The sequence below is a fragment of the Saccopteryx bilineata genome, chromosome 1 (assembly GCF_036850765.1).
Source record: "Saccopteryx bilineata isolate mSacBil1 chromosome 1, mSacBil1_pri_phased_curated, whole genome shotgun sequence".
Taxonomy (NCBI): domain Eukaryota; kingdom Metazoa; phylum Chordata; class Mammalia; order Chiroptera; family Emballonuridae; genus Saccopteryx; species Saccopteryx bilineata.
This window is the reverse complement of record NC_089490.1, coordinates 398,710,829-398,732,105: the sequence shown is the minus strand read 5'-3', so window position 1 is coordinate 398,732,105 and position 21,277 is coordinate 398,710,829. Positions and strand designations below refer to the sequence as shown.

Sequence of the window (21,277 nt, the reverse complement as noted above, 5' to 3'; positions counted from 1 at the left end):
GCACCAGGCACCACTCTGAGAGTGCTGGAGCAGGGGGAGGGTGGGAGCTGCTGTCATGTATTTGTCATTACATGTACCCATCCTGTCTCCCGCCTGCGTCCACCCGCCCTGCCCCCTGAACCTCCAGGTGCCTGCGCTCTCACGGGAAGATGTCACAATCTTCCTAAGGCAAAACAGGCCATACAGTGCAGAAGACACCGGTTCTGGAGTCAAACCTGGGCTCAGCCTGGCTCTGCCCCTAGACCAGCTCTGGAATGTTGGGCAAGTCACCTGGTTCATCTCGCAGTGCCTCCGTTTCCTCACCGGTGTAGCGGGCACAATGTGGGGTGACTCACAGGGGAGGCAGGGCAGGTATCCTATCTGGACTCTGCGGTTCCTAGAACAGGACCTGCCCCATGGGCTCTTCGTTTGTGTTTGTGGAAGCTGAGCGCACGGGGTGGGTGGCCCCTTACCCCCTTGCTGTTCCTGCTTCCCGGGCCTGCTAGGCGTGGGCCTGAGGAGGTCTGCAGCACTGACACTGGTGTTGGGGAGGCCGAAGCCCTGCTCTCTTCCTCCTTTGGAGGCTGGAGTATCCTGTGTGCTCTTTCCTCTAGGGGAGAAAGGGACTGACCAGATTCCCTGTGAAGGCTCTGGGCTCGGGCACCTGGCTGGATCCAAAGAGGTGAGAAAACGGACACCTCACCTGTCACACCTGCAGGCAGCAGCCCTCTCGCTGCTTGTGCTGCCTCGGAGAGGTCAGCTGGGCACTCCCTTCCCAATGGACAGAGAGGCTGCGGTCCCCTACCCGGCCCCCTCTCACAACCCCCTCAGGCCTATAGAGGACGCTGCAGTTTACCAAGGCCCAGAATGCCATCTCAAGTGAGCCCCACAGCAGCCCAGCCATGGGGGGGTGAGGGAGGTCAGATAGAGCCATGGAGCCCGGCTCAGGGTAGTGACGCAACTGGGATGCTGCCCAGCTCCAGGCAGGGGCCCCTCCCAGCCACAGCCTCCATGCTGGCCTCTCTTCAGGGAGGGAGGGGCTGCTCCTTCCCTTGTCCCAGACTGGCTTTGCCCACAGGTCATCCCTGGGCCCAGAAAGATCTTGATCTGGACCCTGAGGAGGGACACTGGGAGGGGCAGGAGGTGGCCTGCCTTAGAGCACAGAGTAGCACTGGGGTCTAGGGGCATGGGTGTCAGGGGTCGGGCAGTGGCACCCTCTTTCCCCACCCTTTCACTCCAAGTTGTGGTTGGTGCTCATCTCAATGAGATGAGATGTCTGCCCTGGGGAGACATTGATACTTGAGCGGGAAGTCACCATGGCAGCCACCCTATGCAGAGAACTGTACTCCAAGAACCAGCTCATATTGAAAAATGTCACATAGGAATACACAGCCAGAGGGCACTTGACAAACATTTATTGAACACCTACTATGTGCTAAGCCCAATGCACGGCTCTAGGAGAACGGAGTCACTGCAACCTAGTCCCTGCCCGGAAGGAGCTCACAGTCTAGTGGGTCAAACCATTCATCATATTTACAACAGTGAAGGTGCATTTAGCTTCATTTTACATTGAGCTTGTATATATGTACGTTTTCTCAATTGTGAACATCCAGCAAGACAGCCACGTTGTTTAAAAGCACATCAGCGTAAATGTAAACACAGTCATACGATCGAAAGGATGAATAGTGATCAACTGCAGTAATTCATATTCCTGTTTCAGAGCCAGATTTGCAGCCTTTATTCCTTCCTATTAGGGAGGGTACAAGTTTTGCCAACCTGCGCAAATGGGGGCAGACACGGGAGAGTTCCACGGCCCAGCTGACATCACACAGCAGGGCCTGAAGCTTCACCAGCTGCCTTCTCCACACAACACAGCACTAATCTAATCTCCCCTGGGCAAGGGCCCCACACATCCCTGGGCTCCAAGTGAGTCAGAGAGGGAGAGAGGCGCATGTCCCATGAGTCAACCACACTGTGAGATCACTGACACCTGGTTTGGCTCATGCTAGCCCATGGGTGACACCAGCTCAGATAAGCACAGCGCCCTCAGGCCCAGATCCTTCTAAATCAGATCCTCCCTGACTTAGAGATTGGCTTTCTGGATTGTCTCAGGACTTGGCCGAGTCAGTGTCGTACTCGAGTATGTGCCTGTCCCTGAATACTTAGTGTGGATCAGGCGCGGATGGGCACTGGCCTGTTTATCCCATTTGCCCCTGGATTTTACACGGACAGTGCTGTGTGCCCTGAGAGGGAGCACCCTGTGCCCTCTTCAGAGTTCCGTACTACCAAGAGGGGAAAGACAACCCTCACAATGATCTGGCCTGCGATGGTGGTAAGGGAAAGGAATCTGGTGAAAAGACCCAAAGTGGGCCACCTCCTGGTCTGGGGGCGGGAGACCAGGCAGAGGCTCCGGTTTAATTACACCAAGGAGAGGGCAGGACCAAGTGCTCAGCTGAGTACACAGAGCTGCAGTGTCGAGGGTGGCTTCCTCAGGACCCATCTGCCCACCTCCCCATCATGGGCCGGGGGAGGGGAAGCATCTCTCTGGTTGCAGGCTGGCCACAACCATTTCACTTTAGAAAGTTCAGGTTAAATCCCCACTCTTAGGGCGTGAGAGCCCCAGGGCACCCACCTCTGTGGCCTCTCAGACATGGATGGTCAAGTGAGTCAGAAAGTACAATACGCTAACTATGTGTTTCTACCCCATTTCCAGGGCTGAGGCAGCGGAAGGGATGAGGTGTTTCTCTGTGACTGACACAAGTCAGCCCCAGGCATCTGACGCAACAGAGCCTCGCCCGGCCCTGCTCTGCCCTCTGGGGTGGGGGCTCTTTGACCCAGGACAACCTTTCAGCTCTCCTGCCCTCAAGGTCGCCCCGGGCGGCCAGGTATTCTGCTAGCGAGTCCCTTCCCCCAATGATGGCCCAGACGGAACTCTCTTAATAAAAAAAAATAATTTATTGTCAACAAAGGAGATATATACAGCAGGAAAACAGGGGAAACGAGAGGGTGAATGAAGCCCCCAGGTGGGCTGCTTGGGCCTCCTGTGGGGATGGAGTGGAAAGAGGTAATGGAGACCTCCTGGTTGAGGAGCCTGAACAGGTGGGGGAGGAGAGGTGTCCCCTGAGGTAGTGGGACTCAGCTCAAACTCCGTGATGACCACCTCTTTCTTGGGTAAGGCACTGTGCCAAGGGAGAATGGTAAGGGCTAAGAGAGGGTGGGGGATGAAGAGGGCTGGGTCAACAGCCGGACAGGGGTGGGTGTTCTCCACAGGCCAGTGCCCTACCACACAATAGCCTCAGTCACCCTCGCCCACCTCGCTGGGTAGTTCTCTGTGCCCCCAACCAACAGTGAATGCTGCCTCTTCCTCTCCTCCATCCTGCCTTGGCACCTACCTTGTTTTACTCTAAATCAGGTGGCAGAACGGGCAGCTCTGAGTGAGAAGCCGAAAGGGGACCCTGCCTCTTCCACCCCCTCCCCTGGAGAGCAAAATCCTACCTACTCCCTGCCTCTCGCGCCCCCCACACAGTGGTGCTGGACTCCGCCAGAACCTCGGCCAGACTGGGGTGTCACCTGCTCCCACACCCCTGGTACCCTGGGGATGCTCGGACCAGTCTTGCAGCAGGCTGACTGCCAGGGGTGCCTCCATCCACACGGACAACCTGGAGATCCAGCGTCCCGCGGAGCCCCGGAGGGGGAGCTGGGCAGGAACGGGAGCAGAGAGCAGAGTCAGGGCCCTCAACACCCCGCCACGAGGATGTTCCTCCAGGGCTCTGCCAACCGCACCCCCGTTTCCAAGCCCAGTGCCTGGTGCGAAGGGAAGCCCAACTGAGCAAACTCTGCCTGCCTCTTGGCACGGCAGGCTGGCGTCTGAGTGGGTGTAGTGGGAACGCACAGGGGCTGCTGCTTCCTGGTCTGCCCCCGATAAACTGTACATTGAGGGCAGGCTGAATCCCTTACTGGGCAACAATAACTTACTGGGCTACTCCACTGTGACCAACACTGCTAGTCGCTAGGGGCACAGCAAGTGGCTTTTTTGGAATTTCCATTCCAGGCGTGAGAGCCAATCAACAAGAAGAAACAAAAGGTGGAATATGATACATATGGACAGAAGCAAAGGAAAAAATATGCCAGGAAAGCGGTTCGGGAGGGTCTCACGAGGCTGACACATGAGCAAAGACGGACCGGAAGTGAGGAGTCAGCTATATAGACAGCCGGGGGAAGAGACCTCCAGGCGGAGGGGAGGACCGTGCAGGGGCCACGGCAGAGCGCACCTGCTGCGGTCGGAACAGCAAGGCCGGTCCCTACAGTGTGGGTGGGGGGCAGAGGGAGAAAGAGCCTGGGGTGAGGGTCATATCACATGAGGACTCTCACTTTTACCTGCAGAGTGACGGGAATGGAATGGAAGCACTCTGAGCAGGGCAGGCACAGGGTCAGCCTCGGGTTCTCAATGCGAACACTGGTGGCTATATGAGACCAGACCAGAGGCAAAGGTAAGAAGCCAGCAACTAGCTAGAAGGGTGTTTCATGAACCAGAGACAGCTTAGACTAGGGTAGCCACAGGGTAGGTGGTGACAGGAGAGAGAATCCTGAACACATTTGGAGGTGGGGCTAACAGATTTACTGATGGATTAATGTGGGGGTTAAGAGGGACAAGAGGATGACGCTGAAGACTTGGTCCCAGTGAACAGAAGAAAGATGTGGCCAGTTTCCTCCGAAAGAGAAGACTGGGGAAGAGTCAATTGGCTGTGGGCGAGAGGAAGAGACTTTGGGTTCCATTTGGATACGTCAAGTTTGAGAGAACCTTTAGATCACCCGGTAGAGATGTCACACAGGCAACTGGAAGAGGGGTTGAGATGGAGGGGAGAGGTCTGGGCGGGAGGGTTAAGGCAGGAGTAGTGAACACATGAATGGTACTTAAGTCTGTGATTCTGGGTGGGGCCACCCAGGGGGTGAGTACAGACTTTGACCCAGGCTCGGGGCACTAAATCATTAATTCATTCATTCACCAAATACAGTACCTATTCTATGCTGGGCACTGGGGATATCACCAAAAATGAAACAGGCAAACATCCTGACCAGAAGGAAATTATATCCCAGAAAGAGGAAGACAAGAAGCTCCAGCCTGGACCGGGGAACAAGCAGGAGAAAGAGCAGCCCGCGAGGCCGCAGGAAAGCAGGCAAGCTGCTGAGAAGCGAAGGGAAGACAGTGCCCCAGGAAAGAGGGAGGCTGGCTTCCGGTTACTGCAAGGTCAGAGAAGACGAGAACTGAGCACTAGATTTACTTTTATGGAAGTCAGTGGTGAGCCTGCCAAAAAAAAAGACTTTTAATGGCAGGAGGAGTGAAGATGAGAGTTTGACTGAAGTTCTTCCAAAGAGACTGGAGGCAGTTAGCACAGAAAATGGGACAGGGGCTAAGGAGGGATGGGGGTCAAGAAGGGAGAAAGAGCCCCTTGTGGCTGCTGGGCAAGACCCCGAGGAAAAAGGGACGGGTGTGACGCAGAACTGCTGCAGGGGAGGAGATGGGCTCGAGCAATGGGTAGAGGAGGGTCAGCCTTTGCAGAGCAGCTCAGTTACAGTGGCGGGAGCGAAGAGAGAAGATACGGCCTGGATGCAGGAGGGAAGGTGGGAGCCAGTGGGAGTGCCTCTTGGCACTGCAGGCTGGCGTCTGAGTGGGTGTAGTGGGAACGCACATGGGCTGCTGCTTCCTGGGCGAGGGGCCCCGAGCACAGCGCCGTAACTCCCAAGGCCAGCTTCTATAACATGGGAATCAGGGCCCTCCAGACATCCCATGGGGATGTTCCCCGAAGGAAACCAACCCCCCCGCACAATGGTTGTGTAGACTTAGAGTCTAGTACACAGTACAGCTCACTGAATTAGAGACTTCTCAAAACAATGTAATTAAGGGCCAATTGTTTCTGGTAGTGAGGCCAGAGGGGTGGGGGTAGAGATGGGGGTAGGGAGGGAAGGAGAGGGTCAGGAGAGTGGGGCCTGAGATGTGAGGTCTCCTTTCAGAAACTGTGAGTGATCAGAGCCCCAGGGCCACATAAGAGCAAGCCAGGAGGATGTATCAGTCAAGCTGAGCCCCTTTAGCACTCAACCCCCTTTAACACAACCGCCCCCTTCCTTCCTCGCCTTCTTCTTCACTTGTGCATGTGTGACATGTGCATGCCTGCTCCAGAGGGGAGGGCCTGGGCCCACTTCTCCTTTCCCATCAAGGCCTTTCTCTGAGTAGAGACCCTGGAAATGTTACCACCAGGATGACCAGTGAAGGCCGAGCCCATCCATTCATCTGTCAATAAATCCTTCCTAGGGGCTTTCGCTGTGCCAGGCACTGTCCTAGGTGCTGAGAACAGGAGTGAACCAAGACCCTGCCCCCCATGAAGCTCACACGCTCTTCCTCACATGCGCGCAGCTGCGGACACACACTCTTCTTTCTCCTCGGCCAGCCTGGAACCCTCTGGTCCAACCAAGGCATCCTGCCCAGAGCTCTAGAACCTACTCAAGTTCATCACCAGCGGGACAAAGGGGCTCTTCTCTCTGCTAGTTGTGAACGGGCCCCCAGGACCACCTTTCTCTTTTCTTCTGGCCTGGTATCCTCCCCACCTCATCCTGCAAGGTCCTTGGAAAGTCCCAGAAAGTCTCTTCTGACTGCTTCAGTCGTATCCATCAGCTCAGCTGACCTGACCACAGCAAACTTTTCCAACTTCTAAATCCTTGATTTTTAAACTTTGAAAAGTGGTAGTATCTATATTCAAATAAAATCTTCAGAGAGCTTTAGTATATAAAACAACTCAACGTGTAGACATTCCAGTTGAAGGCTCACAGGTTTCTGAGAAATCCATCCAGCTCTGAGATCCTAAATCAGCTTGAGACCGTCAGCCCGAAGCCTTCACCCCGCGCAGGACCAGCGCGGGCGTCCAGCCATGCTCTCTCTGCTTCACCGCCTCCGACCTGGATCCCCGGACAGACTGTGAGCTTCCTGGGAACGAAGGCTGCCTCACCCATGTCATTTCCCAGAGTGCTTCGCTTGAGGGCTAGGCTGCAGGAACACTTGCTGTGGCATTGTTTAGTATCTTCTGTGGCTCCTGGGCCATGTCCTACCTGCAGAGGTCCTGCCACTGCCGAGGACATCCGTCAGTCCCCTCCATCCCTGTCATGTCATTCAATCAGTTGGTTGAATCCTAAAGTTTCCAGCTTTTCCCACTCACCCCAAAGGGACTTGAGATCTCAGGGGCTCCCTTCTCGGCTATTCACCACTCCAGACCAGTGGAATTTGGGCACAGGGTGCCCCAGAGCTCAGAATGAAGGCTCTCTTTCAAGAATGAAAGCAGAAGACCCACTGAACAGCGGAAGAGGTCAGTCATTTACAGCAGCGGTCCACCGAAGACAAGGAGGAGACTCGGAAACGCTCAAGTCCAAGCAGAGCAGTCTCGGGGAGGCAGGTCTGGAATGTGACTCAAGCTGAAACTTGAGACACTTAAAACCGTGATCTACGTGAAGGGACGAGGCCTGCCTTGAGATCAGAAAAAGCGGAGCCCATTTTGGTAAACAAAGAATAACAATAATAACAATAAAGGAGGTGCACACGTGAACGTCCACGCACACACACGCAGAGCTTTGGGAAAGGTCTGGAGGATACAGTGCAAACTGTAAGAGTGGTCACCACTGGTGAGTGGTGTGGGCTGGAGAAGTGGCACGCTTGCTTTTTTCTCTTGCATGCCATCTTTCTCTAAATCCAAATGCACATCTCAGACAGGCCAAGACAAGGCACACCCTGTGCCACTCAGTCCCCGCCTCCAGGACTATTTCCTGAGCCCAAGAAGTTGCGAGCAGTGCCTGGCATGGTGGGACAAAGAGAGGAACCAGGCCCGGCCTCCGCCCGACTGGAATGTGCTCCAGTCTCATCTGAACTCGGCCACTGCTTGGTTATGTGACTGTGGCAGACAGAACACTAGTACCCCAAAGATGTCCCTGTCCTAGTCCTAGGACCTGTGACTATGGTATGTTCCACCACAGGGGAGAATTAAGGCTACAGATGGAATTATTGGTGCCAGACAGCTGACTTAAAACAGAGATTCATCTGGATGAGCTGGGTGGGCTCAGTGTGGTCATGAGGGTCCGTAAGTGGGGAAGAGGGAGGCAGAAGAGTCGGGCAGAAGCTGGCCACGTGGGCTCTGAAGACAGAAGAAGAGCACGGAGCAAGGAATGCAGGAGCCTCCGAAGCTGGAAAGGCAAGACAATGGGCTTCCTCCAGAGCCTCCAGAAGGAACACAGCCCTGCCAACACCTGGATTTTTTAGCCCAGGGAGACCTCTGAACTCCAGAACTGAAAGGTTCTTGTGTTGTAAGCCACTAAGTTTGTGGTGACTTGTCATAGCTGCCATGGGAACGAACACAAGCACCATGGGAAGAAGGAACTCTCTCTGGTAATCTCCTCTGGAAAAGACACTTTTGTAAGGACCAACTGAACTACATAGAAGTTTCCTAAAATCAGCAGGCCGTGCTACAGAAGCGCACGCTTATTGCTATCACCTGGAAACTCACTAAGCTGCTCTCCCCACAGAGGTGTGTGCTGAGGGTGCACCACTGCTCTGTCTCCTGGTGACAGTCCCAGATGGGTCCCTGCTCCACCAGACCAAGGTGGACACCTCTCAGGCTCCAGCTGAAAGCAAAGTTTGGGTGTCAAACTTGGGGAACACTGGCTCAGTCCAACCTGACAACCAACTCTAGGAGACGCCCAAGGACCCAGCAGGAAAGCCCAGGCTGCAGCCAGCATCCACCTGTCACGACCACCTGCCCCACACTCCAGGGGCTCGAAGCACCAGCCACCTCAAGGGGCAGTCTCAAGGAGCCCAGAGCCCAGGGGTGTGGCCTGCCTGACCCCCGTGTCTCCCCCGCTCAGGAGCTCACCTGGAGAGGGGCTTTCCAGCTGGGGAAGGCCTTCGGCCGCGCTCCCCTCTCTGGGCACGTCCTTGCTGTCCGAGGTCCTCAGCTGGGTGTGGGAAAAGAGCTGCAGGACGAAGCCAGGCGGGAAGCTGCCATCAGTGAAGTGTCGGACCTCGGTGGGAGCTGCGAAAGTCTCTGTGGGCGAGTCAGGTGACGGGGGATCTGGAACGGAGGACAGAACGGGACCGTGAGTCCAAAGAGGCTGGGCAGCCCAGCGCACTGAGGCCTGCGTCTAAGGGCCCGAGCGCCACTCAGGGGAGTGCGGTGACCCAGGCCCTGTCCCCCCATGGCGCAGCCAGAACACCCCTGGCCCCACCTTGGGCCCTCCCGTCACCTGGGTCAGGGTCAGGGTCAGGGTCCAGGTCCAGGTCCAGGTCCAGGTTTTTGGTCATGGATCTGCTTCTCTTCTTTCTGACCGGCTCTTCCTCAGGGGTCTCCTTCCATCTCTGACCACGCAGCTTTTTACTTCCCGGCTCTGTGGCAGGGGCAGCTGCAAAAAGAAAAGGCCTCAACCCTTTCCAAGGGAACACGCCGGAACCCTGTCAGCTCAGGGCTGCTGCAGCCTCTGCCCAGTAGCCTCCCCCTACAACACAGGCCTGTGCCCCCGCCCCCCACTCAGCCTCCCTGCCTCCTCATGACTGACCGAGAAGCTCGAGGGGGCGGAGTCCCCTGGGCCGGCTCCTTCTAGGGAGGGAGGGGTTGTCCTCAGAGTCAAGGAGAACGACAATCTCTGCTGGCACTCTGGCAGGGTCTGGGGCAGAGTCAGGGTCTGCACTGGTATCCTGGCCGGAGTCTGAGGGCACAAAAGCCCTGTGAGCGCCCCACATGTGCCCTCACAGGTCCGCGTTTCTCCTGTCCCCACCCCAGGCCCAACTACCTGAGTTGGGTGGGGACGGCTGCTCAGTGCTGACATCTTGCAAAAGTGCCACCCCCTCGCTCCAGGCTTCCAAGATGTTGCTCTTTTCAGAAGGGCTCAGGTCCAGGGTGTGAGGATGTTGCTCCAAGATGTGGGTGCGCGCCGTGTCCGCCGAGGGGAATGGGATCTCGGCCCCACACACCATGCACAGCGCGCGCCCGCCGCCTCCCGGGCTGCTCCCCACCAGGAACTCCTGCTCCCAAGACACGTGCTGCTGCTTGGGCTCCTCACAGCCATCGGCGCCTGCTCCCAGCAGGCTGGGCCTCGGTGGCAGGGTCTTCTCCTGCTGGGTCACTATGGAAAGGAGGGGGCGGCGTTATCAGCAAAGGTGCTCATGCCCAGGGCCAACACTAGTTAGAACAAGTCCCCAAACTTGGCACGTGGTGTAGGGGAAGGAGCATTACCACTGTAAAAATAATGGTTAAATGGAGTGGGAGCTGCTGTCCCAGAGAAACTGTCTCACAGCACATCTTATGCCGCAAACCTGTGGAATGTTAAAAGGTCCAAATAACCTTTGGACTGGGCCTAAAGCAACACTGTCCTAAAAAACTGTTTGCAAGGATAACAAGAAACCAGACACGATGACTACCGGACTGAACATTAAAAACATTCTTTAGCCTGACTGGTGGTGGCACATAGAGCATGGATCTGGAACCCTGAGGTCCCAGGTTCAAAACCCTGAGATCACTGGGTTGACCGCGGGCTCATCCAGCTTGAGCACGGGATTACTGACATGAGCTTGAGCCCGTCAAGACACGTAGGAGAAGCAATCAATGAACAACCAAAGTGATACAACTATGAGTTGATGCTTCTCATCTCTCTTCCTTCCTGTCTGTCTCTAAAAACAAAATAAAACAAAAAATAAACAAAACAAAAAACACTCTAGAATTAGCATCACTAGCCTGACCAGGCGGTGGCGCAGTAGATAAAGGGTCGGACTGGGATGCGGAGGACCCAGGTTCGAGACCCTGAGGTCACCAGCTTGAGCGTGGGCTCATCTGGTTTGAGCAAAGCTCACCAGCTTGGATTCAAGGTCACTGGTTCAAGCAAGGGGTTACTCGGTCTGCTGAAGGCCCACGGTCAAGGCACATATGAGAAAGCAATCAATGAACAACTAAGGTGTCGCAACAAAAAACTAATGATTGATGCTTCGCATCTCTGTTTCTGTCTGTCCCTATCTATCCCTCTCTCTGACTCTCACTCTGTCTCTGTTAAAAAAAAAAAAAGTTAGCATCACTATAGCTTATCTGCACCAATAGTAATGTCTTCCAACCTGACCAGACGGTGGCACAGTGGACAGATAGTCGACTTGGGACGCTGAGGGCCCAGGTCTGAAACCCCAAGGTTGCTGGCTTAGTGTGGGCTCACCAGCTTGAGTGCAGGATCATAGACATGACTCCATGGTCGCTGGCTTGAGCAAGGGGTTGCTGGATGAACTAGAGACCCCTGTCAAGGCACATATGAAAAAGCAATCAATGAATAACTAAAGTGCCGCAACTATGAGTTGATGCTTCTCATCTCTCCCCCTTCCTACCTGTCCTTCTTTCACTGAAAACAGAAAAAAAGTCTTCCATCTGTTGATGTAATTGTCCCCTTCCCTTTCTCATATAGATTCCTTGCCTTTGTCTCCTAATTGGAACACTACAGAGGTGGGCAAAAGCAGGTTAATAATAATACAAGAATAAATTGTGTTTCCAAGACTCACATCTGTAAACCTACTTTTGCCTACCCTGGTATTTGGGTTTCTGCCTGACTCAATGATTCCTGAATAGCTATTCTTTTTTTTTTTTTTTAATTTTTTTTTTAATTTATTTATTTTAGAGAGGAGAGACAGAGAGAGAGAGAAGAGGGGGAGGAGCTGGAAGCATCAACTCCCATATGTGCCTTGACCAGGCAAGCCCAGGGTTTCAAACCGGCGACCTCAGCATTTCCAGGTCGACGCTTTATCCACTGCGCCACCACAGGTCAGGCCTGAATAGCTATTCTGTGTGTGTGTGTGTGTGTGTGTGTGTGTGTCTGTAAAAGAGAGACACAGATAGGGACAGACAGACAGGAAGGGAAAGAGATGAGAAGCATTAATTCTTTGTTGCGGCACCTTAGTTGTTCATTGATTGCTTTCTCATATGTGCCTTGACTGGGGCTCCAGCCAGCGACCTTGGGCTCAAGCTGATGAGCCCTGCTCAAACCAGATGAGTCTGCGCTCAAGTTGGCAACCTCAGGGCCTTAAACCTGGGTCCTCTGCGTCCCAGTCCGATGCTCTATCCACTGTGCCACTGACTGGTCAGGCAGCTATTCTTTTTGATGTAAAAAAAAAAATGTTGTCTTTCATTCAGGACTTTTATTTTTATTTTACTTTTAAATTTATTGGGATGACATGGTTCGCCATACCATACAGGTTTCAGGTGTACAACTCAATACAACACCATCTATACACCGCATCATGCACGCCCCCAAGCAATGTCTTTTCTACTCCCATTTCCCCCTTGCTGTTGTATCTGTGTTATGTATACATGTTTGTTCTTTTTAAAATTTTTTTTTTTAATTTTTCTGAAGTTGGAAACGGGAAGGCAGTCAGACAGACTCCCACATGTGCCCCACTGGGATCCACTGGGCATGCCCACCAGAGGGCAATGCTCTGCCCATCTGGGGCATTGCTGTGTTGCAACCAGTGCCATTCTAGTGCCTGAGGCAGAGGCCACAGAGCCATCCTCAGCGCCCGGGCCAACTTTGCTCCAATGGAGCCTTGGCTGCGGGAGGGGAAGAGAAAGACAGAGAGGAAGGAGAGGGGGAGGGGTGGAGAAGCAGATGGGCGCTTCTCCTGTGTGCCCTGGCCGGGAATCAAACCCTGGACTCCTGCACACCAGGCCGACGCTCTATCACTGAGCCAATCGGCCAGGGCCTGTGTTATGTATACATATTTATTGGCTAATCCTTTCACCTTCTTTGATCCAGTCCCCTGTTCCCCATGTCCATTCCTGTTTTTATCTTGTTTCTCAGTTCACTTTGTTCATTAGATTCCACATATAAGTGAGATCATATGGTCTTTGTCTTTCTCTGACTGACTTATTTCACTTAGCAACATAATCTCCCAGGTCCATCTATGCTGTTATAAAAGGTAAAATTTTCTTTATTACAGCCATGTCATGGTACAGGGGGTCCTCAGGTGACACAGTTCCATTCCTATGACAGTGATATAACCCGAATTTTGGTGTTTTTTTTTAATATATCTTTTTAATTTTATTTATTCATTTTTAGAGAGGAGAGAGAGAGGGAGAGAGACAGAGAGAGAGAAGGGGGTGAGGAGCTGGAAGCATCAACTCCCATATGTGCCCTGACCAGGCAAGCCCAGGGTTTCGAACCAGCGACCTCAGCATTTCCAGGTCAACGCTTTATCCACTGCGCCACCACAGGTCAGGCGGAATTTTGGTGTTTAAGTAGAAAAATACCCCAGCCTAACACAAACAAAACACTTGCACTTTTAACAATCCAAAATGGTAAGTGTACTGAGGGACACCAACTCCGCCACTCCCATGCTGTCATTGCAGGTTCTTCTGCCCCACACAACCAGTCGTTCACCACGTAGGGAAGTACATGCGAACGGCATAAGCTGAAATACTAACGTCTCGATTTTTTAAGGTTTTTATGGGAGTGAGAGTCGTAAACTGGAAATATCGTATGCCGACTATCATAACCTGAGGACCCTGTATTCCATTGTGTATATGTACCACAGCTTTTCTTTTTTTTAATTTTTATTTATTTATTTTTTTACAGAGACAGAGAGTGAGTCAGAGAGAGGGATAGACAGGGACAGACAGGAATGGAGAGAGATGAGAAGCATCAATCATTAGTTTTTCATTGCGCGTTGCAACACCTTAGTTGTTCATCAATTGCTTTCTCACATGTGCCTTGACTGCGGGCCTTCAGCAGACCGAATAACCCCTTGCTGGAGCCAGCGACCTTGGGTTCAAGCTGGTGGGCTTTTCCTCAAACCAGATGAGTCTGCACTCAAGCTGGCGACCTCGGGGTCTCGAACCTGGATCTTCTGCATCCCAGTCCGATGCTCTATCCACTGCGCCACCGCCTGGTCAGGCTATACCACAGCTTTTTATCCATTCATCCACTGATGGACACTTGGGCTGTTTCAGATCTTGGCTATTGTTAATAATGCTGCAATGAACATGGTGGTGCATATCTTCTTGGGGAGGGCTTTTATTTTTAGCTCAATACTACTCAGTCTTTTTCTCCCTTTCCTTAGAGCCCATGAAGTGCTAGAAACATTAAACACAGCCGCCATGCCTTGGCATCACCCTAGAGCAGGGGTCCCCAAACTTTTTACACAGGGGGCCAGTTCACTGTCCCTCAGACCGTTGGAGGGCCGGACTATAAAAAAAACTATGAACAAATCCCTATGCACACTGCACATATCTTATTTTAAAGTAAAAAAACAAAAACAAAATGGGAACAAATACAATATTTAAAATAAAGAACAAGTAAGTTTAAATCAACAAACTGATCAGTATTTCAATGGGAACTATGCTCCTCACTGACCATCAATGAAAGAGGTGCCCCTTCCGGAAGTGCGGCAGGGGCTGTAGTTTGGGGACCCCTGCCCTAGAGCACCTCCACGCCTTCTTTGAATCTAGCCTCACACCACAGGTCCACGTATGTTTTCCAACAGGCTGTGATGTTCCCGTATGTCTTCAGCCTTGGCACACCGCCCAGATTACCCAGTTAGTCTGGCAAATTCCTACATTTCCTTAATAGACCTGCTCAAATTCTCACTCCTGGGAAGTCTCTCTGACCTCCCAGCCCTGGCAGGTGATTATACACATGTCTGACTTTCAGGCCACAGTGCACTCTTTCTTGAAGGCAAAGATGGTAATGTTATCATCTTACTGTTCCCCCAGGGCCTGGCACATAGGAGAGGTGCTCAGTGAGCCTTCGGTCAGTGAATGATGTGCCTGCTTCTCCACCTGTTGAGAGCCCTTCATCAGGCCAGCCATGCCATCAAAACTAGCCTCTCCCTACAGTGCTCCCAAAGCATTTGCAGCTGTAACCTTGTCCCCATTGGTCTGCCTGGCACCTGCCCTCTGTGCACATGGACCTAAGCTGCCCGGGCAGGAACTCTGTAGCTCAGCAAAGGCGGGCAGCTCAGGGCTATGCAGAGCGCCTCTGATCCCTCAGGGGTACGCCTCTTTCCCACCGGAGAGGAAGGGATTCAACATAAACATGGAGGTCCTAGCAGGGACAGTACAGAGGAGGTGGCATTTGAAATGGATAGGAGAACTGGCCTGGACTCGGAAGATCCACATCCACAGCTGGGCTGTACCTCTCTCCCAAGCTGGGCTGTACCTATCTCCCAAGCTGGGCTGTACCTATCTCCCAAGCTGGGCTGTACCTATCTCCAAAGCTGGGCTGTACCTCTCTCCCAAGTGACCCTGGACAAGGACCTTGCCCCTCAGTCGCAATCAGGCGTTCCTTCCCACTACCTGTCCGAGGCAGCCCTCGTCAAGGTCACCAATGCTAAACCCAGAAGTTAGTTCTTAAACCTCATCTTTTGACTGATCACTTCCACCTTGATTTCTGTCAGTTTCCAGGGTCCCACCTTCTGTTGGTCCTTACTTCCCTAGGGCTCTTTTTCAGTCACTTATATATCAATTCCTCTTTCCCTCCTTCATCATCTCTTCCAGGTACTGGCCTGGTTCCCTCGCCACATCCAGGTCGCTGCTAAAGAGCCGCCTTCTCACCATGGCCTTCTCTGCCACGCCACAGAAAGCTCCACACGCCCTACCTGAGCACTCCAGTCCCCTTCGCCATTTCATTTCCCCCACAGCACACATCACCACCTGACACAGTACGTGCTGTATGTTCCCTGTCTCCCAGTACACTGTACTCCATGACAGCACGGATTTCCAATCCTTCATACCTGTATTTCCAGCATCAAGAATAGTGCCCGCTATGTAACAGTGCTCAGAAATGTCTAAAGAAGGACTGACTCCATCTCCAACCTAGAATCACTGGAGAATGCCGTGACTGTCCTCGAGCCCCCTTCCTCTCACAGTCTTGTCCCACTTCCCACTGCCTGCCTGCTGACAATTCCTGAATGTATCCGTCCAGCCAGACTCTCCCATGAACTCTAGACCTGTGTCTACCTTTCCACCTGACCTCTCCACCTGAATGTGTCACGGGCATCTCAAACTTACCATATTCCCTCCTGAACACCCCCCACCCCCAGCCACACTGTATGCTTCCCACCCACCTCAGGAGGTGCGAACCCACCATTCTAGTTAATTCATCCTTTTTCTCTCCTACCCCAAACCTGTCAAGAAGCTTCTTGCTTCAGGACCTTTGTAATTGCAAGTCTGGCTTTCCCTCCACTTATCTACCAGGTTCACTCCCATACTTCCTTTGGGTCTGTGCTCAAACTTCACCTTATTGGAGAAGCCTTTCCGGATCACTCAATATTCCAAATACAACTTACCCCACTCTTTTCTCTTTACTTTAGTGTTCTCTGAACCCACTCATTGCCACCTGACATACTATTCGTTTATTCATGTTTGCCTGCCTTTGATCCTTCGTGTGAGTCTGTATATGTACATGTATATACATATGTGTTCTAGAAGGGCTGAGTTCCATCTTTGTTTATAGCCACTAGCATGCCCAGACTTAAAATAGTGCCTGGCATATAGTAGGTGTCCCATAATTACCTTCTTTGGACTTCTACAATAGTTCCCCATCCATAGCAGTGGGGAGAAAGGCCTCTCTTGCAGGTTAAGGATACTGAGCCAGCCTAGCAGGAGCACTCAACAAACCCTGCTCAAGTAAGGGAAAATCTCTTCGTTGGACTGAAAGCTGAGAAGCATAACGCCTTTATTTCCCTCATTCATTTTCCAATCCTCCTGATTCCAAAAAGATGAAGAGGCAGCGCAGGCCCACACGAGGTCCGCTGAGGGAAACGGAAATGGCCTTCCTCTCCACCTCTTCTGGGCACTTTCCCTCCAAAGAGAAGGGGTATCTGGGAATGAAAGGATATTTGCACTTCCATGACCAGTACTTCTTCCATTAAGGTGGCTCTTTGTTTCCTCAATGTCCGCGAGGTCCCGGGGACTGAAGAAAGTGGTGGGAGGGGAGGGAGAGCAAGCCCCCCCCGCCGCCACGCCCGGCTCTCTATTGGGCCGCGAAGGGTCCCTCTAGCAAGCGCTGCTTCTCCAAAACCAGGTGCTGTAGGCAATCCCTCTCGCCCCCGAAGCTCTAGAATCTGCCACCTGTGGCTTGTGCGAGTGGAAGGCCCAGAAACGGAAGAGGGGGGGCTGGAAGCTTCATCCACGGAGGACCCTGAAAATCCTCATGGTGGGAGGCGGCAGCGCCCGCCTCCATCCTCCGAGCCCTCCGGACAGCAGACTGCCGCGCCCAGTCTCGGGCCCGGAGGCCCTGCCGCCCCTCGGCCTACAGCGCAGCCTCGACCCTGGGCCTGCCTCGGCCCGCGCGGGCGGGAGGCCGCGGCTGCAGACGCCCGGCGCCTCCGGGGATCAGGCCGCCCGTGCGGGCCCCGGGCGAGGGGGCCAAGGGGAGAGGGGCTCGGGGGCCCCGGCCGATCCAGAGCGCAGGCGGGCGCGGATCGAAGGCTCCAGACCCTGGGCGGGGGAGGGGGAATTCGCGGAGGCCTGAGATTCCAACCCCGGGTGGGGGCGGAGCGAGAGCGCACCAGGGCCGGGCCCGCACCGAAGGGGGCGGCGAAGTCCCACACCCGAGAGGGGCCCGGGGCGCCTCGGCCCCTGGCCGGGCGGGGGCAAGCCCGAGCCCCGTACCGTGACGTGGGTCCGGGATGCCCTCCCATCCTCACCTCTGAGCATCGGCTCGGGCCGCGGAATGACGGCCACCACTACGGCCTCCTCCTCGTCCTCCCCTTCCTCACATTTGAGCGTCACCTCGAAGCAGTCGAGTGCGGCGCCTTCGGCCTTCAGGGCCATGGTGCGGCCGGGGATGTCGCGGTCTCCGGACCCCGGAGGACAGGCGCGCAGGCCTGGGCACTCAGCCAGCGGCGGCCGCCGACGCCGCCCCTCCCCGCCGCCCGCCGGGCCTGCGACGGGCGCGTCCGGGCCTCCCCGAGACCTGGAGCGTCGGGACCCCAGGCGGGGAGGAATCAATCCGGAACCCCAGACCCCCGCCGCTCCCTTTTATGGAGCCTCATTGTCGGCGCCCGCCCGCCCGGCCCTCTGAGGGCCCGCCCCCGAACCCGGCGCGGCCAATCGCACGTGGCTCCGCCCCGCGCACGCGGCTCCGTTAGAATCCCGGGACCCGCCAGGCCTCGGTAAGGGCCCCGCGGGCTCCAAGCAGCCTTCCACCGCCGAGGCGGGCTAGGCGGCCCGTGAGGGAGGACCCTAGGCTTGCCCAGGAGGGGTCGTCCTGAGCCAGCCGGCCAAAACCACTGGGTCACTGTCCGGTGAGATGCTAATCTGGCATATTTTGCTGGCGTGAGAGCTTTTGATCGGGGTCGCTCTGCCTTTCCCTGACCAAGTCTTCCGCCGCTAGAAGATGCCCCCGGCGGGAAAAGAACCGGTGGGGGACTGGAAAGGGCCTTGGCGAGGAAGAGTGGAGTTGGAATTAGTTCCAGTCCGCCAGCTCTGTGATCTTGGGCACATTATCAGTTTTCTTAGACTATTTAATAATAAAAAAACATCGTGGAGCCTTCTAGGGAAGGGACATGCAAAGATGAAAAGCCAAGTGGAATGTGGACGTATGCAAACCATCTGTAAAGTTTATGATTTATAGTTTTTATTTATTATTTTTAATTTTAATAATACAGCAATTTATTTGATCCAGAGAATACACCCGGAAGCAAGATCTGAAGTGACTAAGATAAATGCTTCCTATGATTTAAAGTTTTTAACCGTGAGTCCAGAGACTGTGAACCTCCCCAAGGTCACACAGGAGTCCTTGGGAGCCCAAGACCAGGGTCCAGTTGCCCCGACACCGCAGCATTTCAATCCTGTGTGTCATAGATGAGCCTCTCCGGCTGCTGTAGAAGGCTTCCTGAGATTTTAGTGGAGAAAATGTTGGACACTGAAAATCCATTTTAAAATGCCACTATATCGTCGGCCCTGGCCGGTTGGCTCAGTAGTAGAGCATTGGCCTGGCGTGCAGGAGTCCAGGGTTTGATTCCCGGCCAAGGCACACAGGAGAGGCGCCCATCTGCTTCTCCACCCTTCCCCCTCTCCTTCCTCTCTGTCTCTCTCTTCCCCTCTGCAGCTGAGGGTCCATTGGAGCAAAGTTGGCCCGGGCACTGAGGATGGCTCCACGGCCTCTGCCTCAGTATCTAGAATGGCTCTGGTTGCAATAGAACAACTCCCCAGATGGGCAGAGCATTGCCCCCTGGTGGGCATGCCGGGTGGATCCTGGTCAGGTGCATGCGGGAGTCTGTCTGACTGCCTCCCGGTTTCCAACTTCAGAAAAAAAAAATGCCACTGTATCAGACCAAGCACAGTAGTAATTCAGAATAATGTACAGTCTTGCCCACATATGACAGTGGTCCCGGTAAAATGATAATGGGGCTGAAAAATTCCTATGGCCTACTGACCTCACAGTGATAGGCTTTCTGAAAGTGGTGACCCCCTCCTCAAGAAGAGCCTAAGGCAGGTCCTTCAGGAGACGCTCCAGAAGAAGGCTTTGTTAGCATAGGAGATGGCAACTCCTTGTCTGTTACTGGCCTTAAAGAATTTCTAGTGAGGAAAATAAGTCCAGGTGGAAGACAGTGCAGGATAGGGTTAGGCTAATGTGTGTGTGTGTGTCTGTGTGAGTGTGTGTCCTAGTTTGTAACCGAAAAGTTTAAAAAGTGAAAAAAATTAAAAGCTTACAGAAAGATATAAAGAAAATACTTTTGTGTGGCTGTATGATGTGCCTGTGTTTTAAACTAAGTATTATTACAAAAGAGTAAAAAAGTTTTAAAAATTTAAAGTTTATAAAGTGAAAAAGTAAGCTAACGTTAATTTATTATTAAAGAAAAAAAATATATACTTTATTTAGTGAGAGGAAGGGAGGCAGAGACAGACTCCCGCGTGCACAGGACGGGATCCACCCTGCAAGCCCACCAGGAGGTGATGCTCTGCCCATCTAGGGCATTGCTCCGCTGTGGCTGGAGCCATTCTAGCACCTGAGGTGGAGGCCATGGAGCCATCCTCAGCACCCGGGCCAACTTTGCTCCAGTGGAGCCTTGGCTGCAGGAGGGGAAAAGAGAGATAGAGAGAAAGGAGAGAGGGAAAGGTGGAGAAGTAGATGGGCTCTTCTCCTGTGTGCTCTGATTAGAATCGAACCCAGGACTTCCATGCACGGGGCCGACGCTCTATCGCTGAGCCAACTGGCCAGGGTCTGAAAAATATTTTTTATAAATTTAGTGTACCTAAATGTGCAGCATTTATAAAGTCTGCAGTAGTGTACAGCAATATCCTGGGGCTTCATACCCCTCACCCTCCTCACTGAATCGCCTAGAGCAACTGCTGGTCCTGCAGTTCCGTTCGTAGTAAGTGCCCTATACTGGTGTACCATTTTTATCTTTTATATTGTATTTTTACTGTACCCTTAATTTTTTTATTTATTGATTGATTTAGAGAGAGAGGAAGGGAAAAAGAGAGAAACGTTTGTTCTTCCATTTCTTTATGCATTCACTGGTTTATTCTTGCATGTGCCCCGACCAGGGATTGAACCCAAAACCTTGGTGTATTGGGACGATGCTCTAATCAATTGAACTACTGGCCAGGGCTTTACTGTACCTTTTCTACATGTAGATACACAAACACCACTGTCTTACAGCTGCCTACAGGTTTCAGTACAGTAACATGCTGTATAGATTTGTAGCCTAGGAACAATGGGCTAGCTAGACCATCAAGGTCTGTGTAAGGGCACTCTGATGTTCGCATAACAATGAAATCACCTAACGACACATTTCTCAGAACGTGTCCCTGTGGTTAAGCAACACATGACTGTAGTAGTTTGGGGTTGGGGGAGAGGAGATATGAACTAGTCTATATAGATTACAGTATGTTTTAGGTGAATAATTTTGTTACTTTCAAGGATATCAGGCTTGTTTTTTTTTACAGAGACAGAGTGAGACGGAGAGAGAGACAGATAGAGACAGACAGACAGGAAGGGGGAGAGATGAGAAGCATCAGTTCTTCATTGCGGCCCCTTAGTTGTTCATTAACTGCTTTCTCATATGTGCCTTGACCAGGGGCTACAGCAGAGCAAGTGACCCCTTGCTCAAGCCAGTGACCTTGGGCTAAAGACAGTGACTTTGGGCTTCAATATAGTGATCTTTGGGCTCAAGCCAGCAACCATGGGGTCATGTCTATGATCCCACACTCAAGCCAGTGGACCCTTGCTCAAGCTGGTAAGCCGTGTTCAAGCCGGATGAGCCAGTGCTCAAGCCACCGACCTCGGGATT

At 53.1% G+C, this 21,277-nt stretch overlaps 1 protein-coding gene across 1 annotated transcript; it reads right to left on the bottom strand.

Moving 5' to 3' along the window:
• Positions 1 to 2,913: 2,913 nt before the first annotated feature.
• Positions 2,914 to 18,045, bottom strand: SPINDOC (spindlin interactor and repressor of chromatin binding). Its single transcript, XM_066251826.1, is given in 8 exon segments — positions 2,914 to 3,529; positions 3,532 to 3,626; positions 3,628 to 3,676; positions 8,889 to 9,086; positions 9,259 to 9,414; positions 9,568 to 9,717; positions 9,802 to 10,134; positions 17,684 to 18,045. Coding segments are annotated over 8 exon segments (1,167 nt in total). The 5' UTR covers positions 17,811 to 18,045; the 3' UTR covers positions 2,914 to 3,470.
• Between the last annotated feature and the right edge of the window lie 3,232 nt (positions 18,046 to 21,277).